Genomic DNA, 17,202 nt, shown 5'->3' on the forward strand with positions numbered 1-17,202 from the left:
AAGAGCCACAGGTTGGCCAAGGCTGCTCTACTCCCTTAACTGGTTGCCTGTAAGATGGCAAATCATCTTCAAGATTGGCTTACTGAGTTTCAAAGCACTACATGACCTAGGCCAGGCATGTCCAAACTGCGGCCCTCCAGCTGTTGAGAAACTACACATCCCAGCATGCCTGACACAACTTTAGCATTCTCTGACAGCAAAACTGTGTCAGGGCATGCTGGGATTTGTAGTTTCTCAACAGCTGGAGGGCTGCAGTTTGGACATGCCTGACCTAGGCCCAAGGTACATGAAGCAGCTTCTGATTCCATACTGCCCCACTCGATTACTGCGATCTGTAGATGAAGGATTTCTAGCAGAACTTAGAATCTCCCGTAATTCATTGGTGGTGGGGGGGGTCTAGCTTTTAGTCATGCGGCTCTGACTCTATGGAACTCACATCCCCGCACAGTTCAAGAGGCCCCCACTCTAGGATTCGAAAACAGACTCAAGACTTTCCTGTTTACTCAATCATTTTCATAATGTCCCTTTAGTATCTACATGCTCTCTGTATCTTATCAAAAGCTTTTATGTACTTCATTGTGTCTGTACTATATCATGTTCATGCTATATGTTAAGTGCCTTGAGTCCTATTGGAGAAAGAGCGCTATATAAATATAATTATTATATCTGGGGGTCGAGCTTTGTGTCTCCGACTCTATGGAACTGTCCTCTGCGCACAGTGCGAGAAGCCTCCACTGTAGAATCCTTCAAAAATAGACTCAAGACTTTCCTATTTACTGAAGCATCTCCTAATGTCCCTTGTTAAGCTTGTTTTGTAAAGGCAAATATAAAGCACTTTGGCCCAAATGTATTAAGCCTTAACAAGAGAGAAAGTAGAGACTGATCAAGAGTGATAAATGACCAGCCAACCAGCTCCTGTCATTTTTCAAACACAGCCTGTAACATGGCATTTAGGAAGCTAGTTGGCTGGTCATTTAGAACTCTTGATCCATCTCCACTTTGGGGTCTATTTGCTAAGCTTTGGATGGAGATAAAATGCATGGAGATAAAGTACCAGACAATCAGCTCCTAACTGCCATGTTACAGGCTGTGTTTGAAAAATGACAGTAAGGAGCTGGTTGGTTGGGACTTTATCTTTATCCACTTTATCTCCATTCAGGGCATAAGGAGATATTCAATTAGTGCAGAGTTTTCTGACATGGGGTCAAACGCCCACAAATTCGACAAAACACGTGGATCGTTGGAGAATACGCCGATCCACGTGGTTTTCGTCTGGGCGGATTTTTCGACCAGATGGATTATCAGAACGGTCTTTGAATAGGTCAAATGTGAATTCGACCTACAAATGGGCGGAAAGCGCCATGTTTTCGAATAGTGGAAAAAACGGCACTAATTGAATACCCCCTTAAGTAAATAGACCACTTTTATCTCTTTTTAAGGCTTAATACATTTAAGCCTTTGAGCCCTATTGGTGGAAAAGTGCTATATAAGTAACATTATTATATTTATTATTATTACCACCTCCAATGACTCCTTCACCTTCATCCTTCTTATAATATTGTGTATGGCCAAATCTGAAAGATGCAGCCCTGTTCCAGCATTCTGACAGTGCTTCATTTGCATGGTCGCATAACGACTACATGTGTGGTGAGAGGTTGGTCCGGGCACAACATTATCTTCTATTCATCATTTTGGACATCTGATGGCTCCTCTTCAGATGTATTTCTGGTTTGGCGGAGTTTTATTGTAGCCATAATCGGGACATTGGGCTTAAATGGCATCCGATCATTAACTTGTAAAGGGTCAAGTAGTGCAGTGAATGCTTTTTAATAGCTCTCTATTCTTGATTTTTCCTATCTGTCTCCACATGAATTTCATTGCCCTCTTTCAGCTTTTACTCTGCAGTTCTCGGTCCGTTTTTATAATTCCCTCCTTTGTCTCATAATTTAATGCATTGTGTTACAATTGAAATTAAGAATCAAGCTAAAAGACTTTTGTTTTACACTTACCCCCATTGAAGCTTAGGGTTTTCTTGTCTCTGTTCCAGAGTTCTGGCACAGTTTAGAATTCCCTAATAGCAAAACTGTTTAAGGGCATGCTGGATGAGTAGTTTTACAACAGCTGGAGAGCCACAGGTTGGCTAGGGCTGTTCAAACACTATGATTAAAATGTAACCAAAATGGTGAGAAACAAAAAGGTTTATATTTGAAATGTCAAGGAGGTGACCAAAAATATTTTTTTTATTTTTTGTAGGTAAATACCACAAAGAAATACTTTGTGGTTCCTGCTTCAGCATTAACTCGCCTTTCCGAAAATGGCAAAAAGCAGAGTTTTAGGTGTAGATTTTCTATAAGAAAACTCAGAATTTTTTTTGTTGTTACAATCTTCACCATCTATGTAAATACTTATAATGTGTAGGAATAATATGGTAACCCAACAAGACATACCATTTTTAAACTGGAACCTCTACTATATTACATATAGGGTATTTGTTTTTTCTCTGACGTCCTAGTGGATGCTGGGGACTCCGAAAGGACCATGGGGAATAGCGGCTCCGCAGGAGACTGGGCACAAAAGTAAAAGCTTTAGGACTACCTGGTGTGCACTGGCTCCTCCCCCTATGACCCTCCTCCAAGCCTCAGTTAGATTTTTGTGCCCGAACGAGAAGGGTGCAGTCTAGGTGGCTCTCCTGAGCTGCTTGGAAAAAAGTTTAGTTTTAGGTTTTTTATTTTCAGTGAGACCTGCTGGCAACAGGCTCACTGCACCGAGGGACTAAGGGGAGAAGAAGCGAACTCACCTGCGTGCAGAGTGGATTGGGCTTCTTAGGCTACTGGACATTAGCTCCAGAGGGACGATCACAGGCCCAGCCATGGATGGGTCCCAGAGCCGCGCCGCCGGCCCCCTTACAGAGCCAGAAGACTGAAGAGGTCCGGAAAATCGGCGGCAGAAGACGTCCTGTCTTCAATAAGGTAGCACACAGCACCGCAGCTGTGCGCCATTGCTCTCAGCACACTTAACACTCCGGTCACTGAGGGTGCAGGGTGCTGGGGGGGGCGCCCTGAGACGCAATAAAAATACCTTTTTTGGCAAAAAATACATCACATATAGCTCCTGGGCTATATGGATGCATTTAACCCCTGCCAATTTTTCCATAAAAAAGCGGGAGAAAGGCCGCCGAGAAGGGGGCGGAGCCTATCTCCTCAGCACACTGGCGCCATTTTTTCCTCACAGCTCCGTTGGAGGAAGGCTCCCTGACTCTCCCCTGCAGTCCTGCACTACAGAAACAGGGTAAAACAAGAGAGGGGGGGCACTAATTTGGCAGATAAATATATACAGCAGCTATATTAGGGAAAAACACTTATATAAGGTTATCCCTATATATATATATAGCGCTCTGGTGTGTGCTGGCAAACTCTCCCTCTGTCTCCCCAAAGGGCTAGTGGGGTCCTGTCCTCTATCAGAGCATTCCCTGTGTGTGTGCTGTGTGTCGGTACGTTGTGTCGACATGTATGAGGAGGAAAATGGTGTGGAGGCGGAGCAATTGCCTGTGTTAGTGATGTCACCCCCTAGGGAGTCGACACCTGACTGGATGGTCTTATGGAAAGAATTACGTGATAGTGTCAGCACTTTACAAAAGACTGTTGACGACATGAGACAGCCGGCAAATCAGTTAATACCTGTACAGGAGTCTCAAACACCGTCAGGGGCTATAAAACGCCCGTTACCTCAGGTCGATACAGACACTGACACGGACACTGACTCCAGTGTCGACGGTGAGGAAACAAACGTATTTTCCAGTAGGGCCACACGTTACATGATCACGGCAATGAAGGAGGTTTTGAACATTTCTGATACTACAAGTACCACAAAAAAAGGGTATTATGTGGGGTGTGAAAAAACTACCCGTAGTTTTTCCTGAATCAGATGAATTAAATGAGGTGTGTGATGAAGCGTGGGTTTCCCCCGATAAAAAACTGCTAATTTCTAAAAAATTATTGGCATTATACCCTTTCCCGCCAGAGGTTAGGGCACGTTGGGAAACACCCCCTAGGGTAGATAAGGCGCTCACACGCTTATCAAAACAAGTGGCGTTACAGTCTCCTGATACGGCCGCCCTCAAGGAACCAGCTGATAGGAAGCTGGAAAATATCCTAAAAAGTATATACACACATACTGGTATTATACTGCGACCAGCAATCGCCTCAGCCTGGATGTGCAGTGCTGGGGTGGCTTGGTCGGATTCCCTGACTGAAAATATTGATACCCTGGACAGGGACAATATATTATTGACTATAGAGCATTTAAAGGATGCATTTCTATATATGCATGATGCACAGAGGGATATTTGCACTCTGGCATCAAGAGTAAGTGCGATGTCCATTTCTGCCAGAAGAGGGTTATGGACGCGACAGTGGTCAGGTGATGCGGATTCCAAACGGCATATGGAAGTATTGCCGTATAAAGGGGAGGAGTTATTTGGGGTCGGTCTATCGGACCTGGTGGCCACGGCAACGGCTGGGAAATCCACCTTTTTACCCCAGGTCACCTCTCAGCAGAAAAAGATACCGTCTTTTCAGGCTCAGTCCTTTCGTCCCCACAAGGGCAAGCGGGCAAAAGGCCACTCATATCTGCCCCGGGGCAGAGGAAGGGAAAAAAGACTGCAGCAGACAGCCTCTTCCCACGAACAGAAGCCCTCCCCCGCTTCTGCCAAGTCCTCAGCATGACGCTGGGGCCTTACAAGCGGACTCAGGCACGGTGGGGGCCCGTCTCAAGAATTTCAGCGCGCAGTGGGCTCACTCGCAAGTGGACCCCTGGATCCTGCAGGTAGTATCTCAGGGGTACAAATTGGAATTCGAGACGTCTCCCCCTCGCCGGTTCCTGAAGTCTGCTTTACCAACGTCTCCCCCCGACAGGGAGGCGGTATTGGAAGCCATTCACAAGCTGTATTCCCAGCAGGTGATAATCAAGGTACCCCTCCTACAACCGGGAAAGGGGTATTATTCCACGCTGTTTGTGGTACCGAAGCCGGACGGCTCGGTGAGACCCATTTTAAATCTGAAATCCTTGAACACTTACATAAAAAGGTTCAAGTTCAAGATGGAGTCACTCAGAGCAGTGATAGCGAACCTGGAAGAAGGGGACTATATGGTGTCTCTGGACATCAAGGATGCTTACCTCCATGTCCCAATTTGCCCTTCTCACCAAGGGTACCTCAGGTTTGTGGTACAGAACTGTCACTATCAGTTTCAGACGCTGCCGTTTGGATTGTCCACGGCACCCCGGGTCTTTACCAAGGTAATGGCCGAAATGATGATTCTTCTTCGAAGAAAAGGCGTCTTAATTATCCCTTACTTGGACGATCTCCTGATAAGGGCAAGGTCCAGAGAACAGTTAGAGGTCGGAGTAGCACTATCTCAAGTAGTACTACGACAGCACGGATGGATTCTAAATATTCCAAAATCGCAGCTGATTCCGACGACACGTCTGCTGTTCCTAGGGATGATTCTGGACACAGTACAGAAAAAGGTGTTTCTCCCGGAGGAGAAAGCCAGGGAGTTATCCGACCTAGTCAGGAACCTCCTAAAACCAGGACAAGTGTCAGTGCATCAATGCACAAGGGTCCTGGGAAAGATGGTGGCTTCTTACGAAGCGATTCCATTCGGCAGATTCCATGCAAGAACTTTTCAGTGGGATCTGCTGGACAAATGGTCCGGATCGCATCTTCAAATGCATCAGCGGATAACCCTGTCTCCAAGGACAAGGGTGTCTCTCCTGTGGTGGTTACAGAGTGCTCATCTCCTAGAGGGCCGCAGATTCGGCATTCAGGATTGGGTCCTGGTGACCACGGATGCCAGCCTGAGAGGCTGGGGAGCAGTCACACAGGGAAAAAATTTCCAGGGCTTGTGGTCAAGCATGGAAACGTCACTTCACATAAATATCCTGGAACTAAGGGCCATTTACAATGCCCTAAGTCAGGCAAGGCCTCTGCTTCAGGGTCAGCCGGTGTTGATCCAGTCGGACAACATCACGGCAGTCGCCCACGTAAACAGACAGGGCGGCACAAGAAGCAGGAGGGCAATGACGGAAGTTGCAAGGATTCTTCGCTGGGCGGAAAATCATGTGATAGCACTGTCAGCAGTGTTCATTCCGGGAGTGGACAACTGGGAAGCAGACTTCCTCAGCAGACACGATCTTCACCCGGGGGAGTGGGGACTTCACCCAGAAGTCTTCCACATGATTGTGAACCGTTGGGAAAAACCAAAGGTGGACATGATGGCGTCCCGCCTCAACAAAAAACTAGACAGATATTGGGCCAGGTCAAGGGACCCTCAGGCAATAGCTGTGGACGCTCTGGTAACACCGTGGGTGTACCAGTCAGTGTATGTGTTCCCTCCTCTGCCTCTCATACCCAAAGTACTGAGAATCATAAGAAGGAGAGGAGTAAGGACTATACTCGTGGCTCCGGATTGGCCAAGAAGGACTTGGTACCCGGAACTTCAAGAGATGCTCACGGGGGACCCGTGGCCTCTACCTCTAAGAAAGGACCTGCTTCAGCAGGGACCCTGTCTGTTCCAACGGCATGGCGGTTGAACGCCGGATTCTGAAGGAAAAAGGCATTCCAGATGAAGTCATCCCTACCCTGATCAAAGCCAGGAAGGATGTAACTGTGCAACATTATCACCGTATTTGGCGTAAATATGTTGCGTGGTGTGAGGCCAGGAAGGCCCCTACAGAGGAATTTCAACTGGGTCGATTCCTGCATTTCCTGCAAACAGGACTGTCTATGGGCCTCAAATTAGGGTCCATTAAGGTTCAAATTTCGGCCCTGTCAATATTCTTCCAAAAAGAACTAGCTTCAGTTCCTGAAGTTCAGACGTTTGTCAAGGGGTACTGCATATACAGCCTCCTTTTGTGCCTCCAGTGGCACCTTGGGATCTCAATGTAGTTTTGGGATTCCTAAAATCACATTGGTTTGAACCACTCACCACTGTGGACTTAAAATATCTCACATGGAAAGTGGTAATGCTGTTAGCCCTGGCTTCAGCCAGGCGTGTATCAGAATTGGCGGCTTTATCCTATAAAAGCCCTTACCTAATTTTTCATACGGACAGGGCAGAATTGAGGACTCGTCCTCAATTTCTCCCGAAGGTGGTTTCAGCATTTCACTTAAACCAGCCTATTGTGGTGCCTGCGGCTACTAGGGACTTGGAGGATTCCAAGTTGCTGGACGTAGTCAGGGCCCTGAAAATGTTTCCAGGACGGCTGAAGTCAGAAAATCTGACTCGCTGTTTATCCTGTATGCACCCAACAAGCTGGGTGCTCCTGCTTCTAAGCAGACGATTGCTCGTTGGATTTGTAGTACAATTCAGCTTGCACATTCTGTGGCAGGTTTGCCACAGCCAAAATCTGTAAAAGCCCATTCCACACGGAAAGTGGGCTCATCTTGGGCAGCTGCCCGAGGGGTCTCGGCTTTACAACTTTGCCGAGCAGCTACTTGGTCAGGGGCAAATACGTTTGCAAAATTCTACAAATTTGATACCCTGGCTGAGGAGGACCTGGAGTTCTTTCATTCGGTGCTGCAGAGTCATCCGCACTCTCCCGCCCGTTTGGGAGCTTTGGTATAATCCCCATGGTCCTTTCGGAGTCCCCAGCATCCACTAGGACGTCAGAGAAAATAATAATTTACTTACCGATAATTCTATTTCTCATAGTCCGTAGTGGATGCTGGGCGCCCATCCCAAGTGCGGATTGTCTGCAATACTTGTACATAGTTATTGATACAAAAATCGGGTTATTATTGTTGTGAGCCATCTTTTCAGAGGCTCCTCTGTTATCATGCTGTTAACTGGGTTCAAATCACAAGTTGTACGGTGTGATTGGTGTGGCTGGTATGAGTCTTACCCGGGATTCAAAATCCTTCCTTATTGTGTACGCTCGTCCGGGCACAGTATCCTAACTGAGGCTTGGAGGAGGGTCATAGGGGGAGGAGCCAGTGCACACCAGGTAGTCCTAAAGCTTTTACTTTTGTGCCCAGTCTCCTGCGGAGCCGCTATTCCCCATGGTCCTTTCGGAGTCCCCAGCATCCACTACGGACTATGAGAAATAGAATTATCGGTAAGTAAATTCTTATTTTTTTGTTTGTTTGTTTTTTTAAGACAAGTTGGAGGTGATTTGGACTATGGAAAATGTTATTTTTTTGTTTAATGTTTTAGTTAACTACTGATCACCAAACAATGACTACTTAGGGAGCACATTGTTTCAAAGAGGGGGCATACCCACTTTAAAACTAGGGTGCTGCCCCCTTGTGTGTGTGGGGGCTGTCAGATTAATGTGAAACAGGTGGGAAAACTGGCTTAAAAAAAAAAGTATATGGGACCACAGCTTTAGGGGTATATGCAATTGCGGTCGAATTCCCGAAATTGTCGAATTTCGGGACTTTTTCGCCCAAAAAAAAAATCGTCAATGCAATTCAGTACTTTCCGTCCAAAAAACGGACTTTCAAAATTCGACTTTTTGAAATTCGACTTTTGTCAAATTCGACTTTTCTGCAATGATACAAGTGCTGCAATTCGACCAAAGTGTATTCAATTGACGTTTGGAAATTCGACAACAGTGCTTTTAGACAGTAAATTCGTCATTTTCAATCCGCCACACTTTGGTGGGTGAAACTAATAAAAAAAAATTAAAACATGTTTTTTTTTGTGTTTTTTTTTATTGATAATAGCATATCTATTTATATTAGAAGGGATTAGGTACTTGGTTTGTCTTTTTTGGAGGCACAAGTATTATTTATATATTTAAAAAAATTTTTTTTTTTTTTTTTAGATGGAACGGTAAAATACAGGAAAAAAATGGCGTGGGGTCCCCCCTCCAAAGCATAACCAGCCTCGGGCTCTTCGAGCTGGTCCTAGTTCTAAAAATGCGGGGGGAAAATTGACAGGGGATCCCCCGTATTTTTAAAACCAGCACCGGGCTCTGCGCCTGGTGCTGGTGCAAAAAATACGGGGAACAAAAAGAGTAGGGGTCCCCCGTATTTTTTACACCAGCATCGGGCTCCACTAGCTGGACAGATAATGCCACAGCCGGGGGTCACTTTTATACAGTGCCTTGCGGCCGTGGCATTAAATATCCAACTAGTCACCCCTGGTCCCCCCCCCAGCCACCCAAGGGCCAGGGGTGAAGCCCGAGGCTGCCCCCCCCCCCCCCCCCCATCCATGGGCTGCGGATGGGAGGCTGATAGCCTTGAGTAAAATGACAGAATATTGTTTTTTCCAATAGCACTAAAAGTCCCAGCAAGCCTCCCCCGCAAGCTGGTACTTGGAGAACCACAAGTACCAGCATGCGGGAGAAAAACGGGCCCGCTGGTACCTGTAGTACTACTGGGGGAAAAATACCCAAATAAAAACAGGAGACACACACCGTGACAAGTACAACTTTATTACACACTGCCGACACACACATACTTACCTATGTTGACACGAAGCAGTCGGTCCTCTTCTCCAAGTAGAATCCACGGGTACCTGAAAATAAAAGATAATTATACTCACCTGATCCATGGTCCAGAGATAAATCCACGTACTTGTCAAAAAAAGAAAACGAACACCCGACCAGCATACTGAAAGGGGTCCCATGTTGACACATGGGACCCCTTTCCCCGAATGCAGAGAGACCCCCCCGTGACTGCTGTCACTGAAAGGTCTCGTAAGCCAATCAGCGAGCGCAACGTCCTTGCACTCTGCTGATTGGCTCTATGCGCGTCTGAGCTGTCAGCGCATCGCACAGCTCCCTCCATTATATTCAATGGTGGGAACTTTGCGGTTAGCGGTGGGGTCACCCGCCGGTCAGCGGCTGACCGCGGGTAACCCGACCGCTGACGGCAAAGTTCCCACCATTGAAAGTAATGGAGGCAGCTGTGCGATGCGCTGTCTGAGCTTAGACGCGCACAGCCAATCAGGTGAGCGCCACGGAGTAGCGCTTCCTGATTGGCTGAAGGGACCTCAGTGACAGGAGTCATGTGGGGTCCCGGCATTCGGGGAAAGGGTGCTCATGTGTCAACATGGGACCCCTTTCAGTCCGGCGGTTCGGGTGTTCGTGTTTTTTTTTTTACCAAGTACGAGGATGATCTCTGGACGTGGATTTATCTCTGGACACTGGCAGGTGAGTATAATTTTTTTCACAGGTACCCTCGGATCGTCGGAGACTGTGGCAGTCGGCGTGTCAATATAGGTAAGTATGTATGTGTGTCGGCAGTGTGTAATAAAGTTGTACTTGTCACGGTGTGTGTCTCCTGTTTTTATTTGGGTATTTTCCCCCCAGTAGTACTACAGGTACCAGCGGGCCCGTTTTTCTCCCGCATGCTGGTACTTGTGGTTCTCCAAGTACCAGCTTGCGGGGGAGGCTTGCTGGGACTTGTAGTACTATTGGAAAAAACAATATTCTGTCATTTTACTCAAGGCTATCAGCCTCCCATCCGCAGTCCATGGATGGGGGGGGGACAGCCTCGGGCTTCACCCCTGGCCCTTGGGTGGCTGGGGGGACGGGACCCCTTGATTGAAGGGGTCCCCACTCCCCCAGGGTACCCCGGCCAGGGGTGACTAGTTGGATATTTAATGCCACGGACGCAGGGCACTGTATAAAAGTGACCCCCGGCTGTGGCATTATCTGTCCAGCTAGTGGAGCCCGATGCTGGTGTAAAAAATACGGGGGTCCCCTACTCTTTTTGTCCCCCGTATTTTTTGCACCAGCACCAGGCGCAGAGCCCGGTGCTGGTTTTAAAAATACGGGGGATCTCCTGTCAATTTTCCCCCCGCATTTTTAGAACCAGGACCAGCTCGAAGAGCCCGAGGCTGGTTATGCTTTGGAGGGGGGACCCCACGCCATTTTTTTCCGGGTTTCCCCCCGTTTTTTTAAATCGCAGCAAAATCCGGCAAATCGGCCGTTTTTCGCCTGCGGGACTGTCGAATCCGTTTTTCATTGAATATGGTGAATTCCGGAAGCCACCTGCCGGAATTCACCTGTCGAATTAAAAAACGGCGATAATTTGCTGCGATTCGCCGCTAATTGCATATACCCCTTAATGTAGTCAAATTTTTAGGTTTTCTTTCTCATTGATTCTAGTGTAAACAAAATGTAGTCTTACTATTATTATCCTTTATCACTATAAGTGGGCCATTGCAGCTTACAGAGTACAGAGACAGTATGAAGAGAATAAGAAAAAAGTTACTTACAGAACATTGTAGGAGATGGTTTATAAATGGGAGGGCCCTAATTGTTAGAGCTATTCTGTGGTATGCAAGCATGTGCAACAAATCCTGTTACAGGTGCGTATTGTCTGTTTAGTAATATGGGGCTAAATAAATATCCATGTGCTATACGTGTAGTTTGCGATAATCCAGAGTCATACAGACTGATTCCGTTTCCTAAACTGCACTGGAAAAATTAGTCTTGGTATGGTCGCTATCAGGGTTGGGCTAGCCCACGGGAAATCCCCGGTGTGCTCCCCTGCCAGGGCCCGCCGCCTCCCGTAGGGATCAGGTTCCAAATTGTGCACTTAAATTATACATATATTACCTTATACTGCACTGGACTATGGTGTATTTTTTACAGTGCATTGTAGTTATTAATTCTGGTCCATTATCTTGCATGCACTAGCGTTGTTTACTGTATATATTTATCAAGGGGCTCAGACCATGCACTCCCTAATGGTTAGGCACACCAATGTGGTGGCTGGCCACACCCCTAAACATGGGTCCCTACCACTGCATTCCCCCGGGGTGCCCTTCATGCCCCAGTCTGACACTGCTTGCTATGCATGGTGCTGTGTGCCTACTTGAATCTGAGAGCACATTTAACAACTGTTTATGACCCTTTGATAAGTGCACAGTAGTATTTCAATAGTCATATGGCAGGTGCTAGGCTCTTCTGAGTTGTTTGTGTCTCTGACCCTTTCTTTTTAAAATCCTTGTCAATCCTATTTAGTGTCTAGCAGCATTACAGAACTACCCAAGATCAGTGTAACTTGAGCACTCCCTGCGAGGCGGGCAGCCGCTAGACATCTCTCATCTGTCTCACATTTTGTTTTCAGGCCGTCTACGGGCAGAAGAAGTGGACAACATGCTCCTGCGGAATGACAGTGGCGTTGAATCGGCTTTATTGTACGCTAAAGCATGGTCAAAATACACCAAAGATATTCTGGCCTGGGTAGAGAAAAGGCTTAATGTGGGTGAGTGCCTTCTCTTGCTGTCTAATGAGCTTTGAAATTAAATCTGTTGCCAGGCTTGTGCTTCAGACTGTCAGTAATGTGATTTCTAAATTACCGACCATTTGACTGACTATTCTTCATTCGTTTAGTTTTTGCTTTTGCTTTTTTTTTCTTTCTTTTTATCATGTATTAAGCATACCTTTTATTTTCCACTTTAGAAGCAGAAGCTGCTAGAAATCTTGCAAAAATGGCTGAAACAGCTAAATCCATTGTCGGCCCTCAGGTGAACATCATTTACATGTACATTTTAGTCTGATTGTTTAGGAGATCAGTTAATTTGGGGTCTTTAGATAAGGGATCCAGCTGTGAGATTGTATCCATGTTTAGGATGACACGATAATGGGATGTGGAGAAGGATAGTTGTCGCTTACTCCTGTTACATTATCCCTGTTTCTAAATGTTTGACATTTAATGCATACCTCTGTGTGTTTTTTATTCCCAGGAGTTTATGCCTTTCCAGCCTATTTTCACAGCAGCTTTTCAGAATGACATTGACTGCAGCCAGTTATGTTTGCAAACCATGTCTGCACTTCAGAGTAACAAGTTCATTCAGGTGAGCCAAGCACGAAGCTTACTGTCATAGTGTGGTAATGTGACGTTTGGCAACTAGCTTTAGTCATGGGAGTGTTTGTATTATTATGCTATGTATCTTTGTATTGATTTTGTGTTTATTACTTTATAGGACTGTCCTTTATCAAACACTCTAATATAATGAGTAGTTCCTATTGATAAGGCTGGGCCCTATACAGTACAGCAAAGTGATGACACAAGATCTCAAACACGTGATTGTTAACCTTTGATCCCATTCATACTATAAGCGTTTAAGATAGTTTTCCAAGAACCCTAAACTGGAGGTGTGGAAAGACTATACAAATAAACAATTCCTGTTAATGACCTGTAATACCTCTTTCACACTGCCAAAGCCGGGTCGCACCTGGGACCATGTACACGGGTCCAACTCGGTGCGACCCGGCTTTGGCCCCTTTCACACTGCGCGGCTGCGCCTGGCTTATTGCCGAGACAGCCGCGTCATCGATCACGTGCCCCTGCCTGACTCTTGGAGATGACGGGTGGGATGTAATTAAGTCCAAGTTTGGCGACCATGCGGGGGATGCTGATCGAACTCAGTGTTTTCTTTTTGTTTGTTTTTAAAGGCGCAGTTATTGCCCCTTTAGATAAAACGTCAAGCGTTTGGCCGGCATCCCACACGGCCGCTGAATTCTGACTTATTTCATCCTGCCCTAGATCATCTCCAAGCGCCGGCTTTCCTATAGTGTGAGCGGGTCGCATTGACCTGGGTTGAACCTTTCACACTGCACAGTGACCCGGGTTGAAGCTACCCAGGTTGAAATACTGTTATTTCTTCTGGCCACTTTCACACTGCACAAAACCCCGGGTTGCTACACGTTCACATGCAATGACCCAGGTTATTTTTTGCAGTGTGAAAGGGGTATTGGCTACAACTAGAAATGCAGCTTGACAAGTGCTTTCAGTGAATTCTGCTAGATAAACTGAGCTGCTAGCTCTGGTTTCATCCATGAGAATTTTTTCAACATTGGCAAATTAACAGTGACAAGCAGCAGCATCATTCTGGTACACCCTATTTATTATTTTTTCTCTAACGTCCTAGTGGATGCTGGGGACTCCGTCAGGACCATGGGGATTAGCGGCTCCGCAGGAGACAGGGCACAAAAGCAAGCTTTTAGGATCACATGGTGTGTACTGGCTCCTCCCCCTATGACCCTCCTCCAAGCCTCAGTTAGGTTTTTGTGCCCGTCCGAGCAGGGTGCAATCTAGGTGGCTCTCCTAAAGAGCTGCTTAGAAAAAGTTTTTAGGTTTTTTATTTTCAGTGAGTCCTGCTGGCAACAGGCTCACTGCATCGAGGGACTTAGGGGAGAGATTTTCAACTCACCTGCGTGCAGGATGGATTGGAGTCTTAGGCTACTGGACATAGCTCCAGAGGGAGTCGGAACACAGGTCACCCTGGGGTTCGTCCCGGAGCCGCGCCGCCGATCCCCCTTACAGATGCTGAAGATCGAGGGTCCGGAAACAGGCGGCAGAAGGCTCTTCAGTCTTCATGAAGGTAGCGCACAGCACTGCAGCTGTGCGCCATTGTTGCTACACACTTCACACTGACCAGTCACGGAGGGTGCAGGGCGCTGCTGGGGGCGCCCTGGGCAGCAATATTTAATACCTTTTATGGCAAAGGAATACATCACATATAGCCATTGAGGCTATATGTATGTATTTAACCCAGGCCAGATATCTCAAAACCTGGGAGAAAAGCCCGCCGAAAAGGGGGCGGGGCTTATTCTCCTCAGCACACAGCGCCATTTTCCTGCTCAGCTCCGCTGTGAGGAAGGCTCCCAGGACTCTCCCCTGCACTGCACTACAGAAACAGGGTAACAAAGAGAAGGGGGGCATATTTTGGCGATATTTATATATTTAAAGCGCATATAACAGAAACAACACCTTTTAGGGTTGTTTATATACATTTTATAGCGCTTTTGGTGTGTGCTGGCAAACTCTCCCTCTGTCTCCCCAAAGGGCTAGTGGGGTCCTGTCTTCGATAAGAGCATTCCCTGTGTGTCGGTACGTGTGTGTCGACATGTATGAGGACGATGTTGGTATGGAGGCGGAGCAATTGCCGGTAATGGTGATGTCACCCCCTAGGGAGTCGACACCGGAATGAATGGCTTTAATTATGGAATTACGTGATAATGTTAGTACATTACAAAAGTCAGTTGACGAAATGAGACGGCCGGAAAACCAGTTGGTACCTGCTCAGGCGTCTCAGACACCGTCAGGGGCTGTAAAACGTCCCTTACCTCAGTCAGTCGACACAGGTACCGACACAGATGAATCTAGTGTCGACGGTGAAGAAACAAACGTATTTTCCAATAGGGCCACACGTTATATGATCACGGCAATGAAGGAGGCTTTGCAGATCTCTGATACTGCAGGTACCTCAAAAAGGGGTATTATGTGGGGGGTGAAAAAACTACCTGTAGCTTTTCCAGAATCAGAGGAATTGAATGACGTGTGTGATGAAGCGTGGGTTAACCCCGATAGAAAACTGCTAATTTCAAAGAAGTTATTGGCATTATACCCTTTCCCACCAGAGGTTAGGGCGCGCTGGGAAACACCCCCTAGGGTGGATAAAGCGCTCACACGTTTATCAAAACAAGTGGCGTTGCCGTCTCCTGATACGGCCGCCCTCAAGGATCCAGCAGATAGGAGGCTGGAAACTACACTGAAGAGTATTTACACACATACTGGTGTTATACTCCGACCAGCAATAGCCTCAGCCTGGATGTGCAGTGCTGGGGTAGTGTGGTTGGATTCCCTGACTGAAAATATTGATACCCTGGATAGGGACAGTATTTTATTGACTTTAGAGCAATTAAAGGATGCGTTTCTTTATATGCGAGATGCTCAGAGGGATATTTGCACTCTGGCATCGAGAGTAAATGCGATGTCCATATCTGCCAAAAGAAGTTTATGGACGCGACAGTGGTCAGGTGATGCGGATTCCAAAAGGCATATGGAAGTATTGCCATATAAAGGAGAGGAATTATTTGGGGTCGGTCTATCGGATCTGGTGGCCACGGCAACTGCCGGCAAATCCACTTTTTTACCTCAGACCCCCTCCCAACAGAAAAAGAAACCGTCTTTTCAGCCGCAGTCCTTTCGCTCCTATAAAAACAAGCGGGCAAAAGGACAGTCTTATCTGCCCCGAGGCAGAGGAAAGGGTAAGAGAGGGCAGCAAGCAGCCCCTGCCCAGGAACAGAAGCCCGCCCCGGGTTCTACAAAGCCATCAGCATGACGCTGGGGCTTTACTAGCGGACTCAGGAGCGGTGGGGGGTCGACTAAAGATTTTCAGCAATCAGTGGGCTCGCTCACAGGTGGACCCGTGGATCCTGCAGATAGTATCTCAGGGTTACATGTTGGAATTCGAAAGGTCTCCCCCTCGCCGGTTCCTAAAGTCTGCTTTACCAACGTCTCCCTTAGAAAGGGCGACGGTATTGGAAGCCATTCACAAGCTGTATTCTCAGCAGGTGATAATCAAGGTACCCCTCCTACAACAGGGAAAGGGGTATTATTCCACACTATTTGTGGTACCGAAGCCGGACGGTTCGGTAAGACCTATTCTAAATCTGAAATCCTTGAACCTGTACATACAGAAATTCAAGTTCAAGATGGAGTCACTAAGAGCAGTGATAGCGAATCTGGAAGAAGGGGACTTCATGGTGTCCCTGGACATAAAAGATGCTTATCTGCATGTCCCAATTTACCCCTCACACCAAGGGTATCTCAGGTTCGTGATACAAGACTGTCATTATCAGTTTCAAACGCTGCCGTTTGGTTTGTCCACGGCACCTCGGGTCTTTACCAAGGTAATGACCGAAATGATGGTTCTTCTACGAAGAAAAGGCGTATTAATTATCCCTTACTTGGACGATCTCCTGATAAGGGCAAGGTCCAGAGAACAGCTGGAAGTCGGGGTAGCACTAACCCAAGTAGTGCTTCAACAACACGGGTGGATTCTGAATCTTCCAAAATCTCAATTGACACCGACAACTCGTCTGCTGTTCCTGGGAATGATTCTGGACACTGTTAAGAAAAAGGTGTTTCTCCCGGAGGAGAAAGCAAGGGAGTTATCCGAACTTGTCAGGAACCTCCTAAAACCAGGAAATGTGTCAGTACATCAATGCACAAGAGTCCTGGGAAAGATGGTGGCTTCTTACGAAGCAATTCCATTCGGCAGATTCCACGCACGAATATTTCAGTGGGATCTGCTGGACAAATGGTCCGGATCGCATCTGCACATGCATCAGCGGATAACACTGTCACCAAGAACAAGGTTGTCTCTCCTGTGGTGGTTGCAGAGTGCCCATCTGTTAGAGGGCCGCAGGTTCGGCATACAGGACTGGGTCCTG

The 17,202-nt window shown here is 47.0% G+C and overlaps 1 protein-coding gene across 4 annotated transcripts in view; it reads left to right on the top strand.

The window, feature by feature from the left end:
• ARHGAP29 (Rho GTPase activating protein 29) overlaps positions 1-17,202 on the top strand; it is a 300,437-nt gene that overhangs the window by 192,370 nt on the left and 90,865 nt on the right. For all 4 annotated transcript variants that reach the window (XM_063939858.1, XM_063939856.1, XM_063939857.1 and 1 more), the window contains 3 exons: positions 12,086-12,223; positions 12,421-12,485; positions 12,705-12,815. In XM_063939858.1, coding sequence (XP_063795928.1) covers positions 12,086-12,223; positions 12,421-12,485; positions 12,705-12,815 — 314 coding nt within the window. The remainder of the gene's footprint in view (positions 1-12,085; positions 12,224-12,420; positions 12,486-12,704; positions 12,816-17,202) is intronic.

The sequence above is a fragment of the Pseudophryne corroboree genome, chromosome 9 (assembly GCF_028390025.1).
Source record: "Pseudophryne corroboree isolate aPseCor3 chromosome 9, aPseCor3.hap2, whole genome shotgun sequence".
NCBI classification, from domain to species: Eukaryota; Metazoa; Chordata; class Amphibia; order Anura; family Myobatrachidae; genus Pseudophryne; species Pseudophryne corroboree.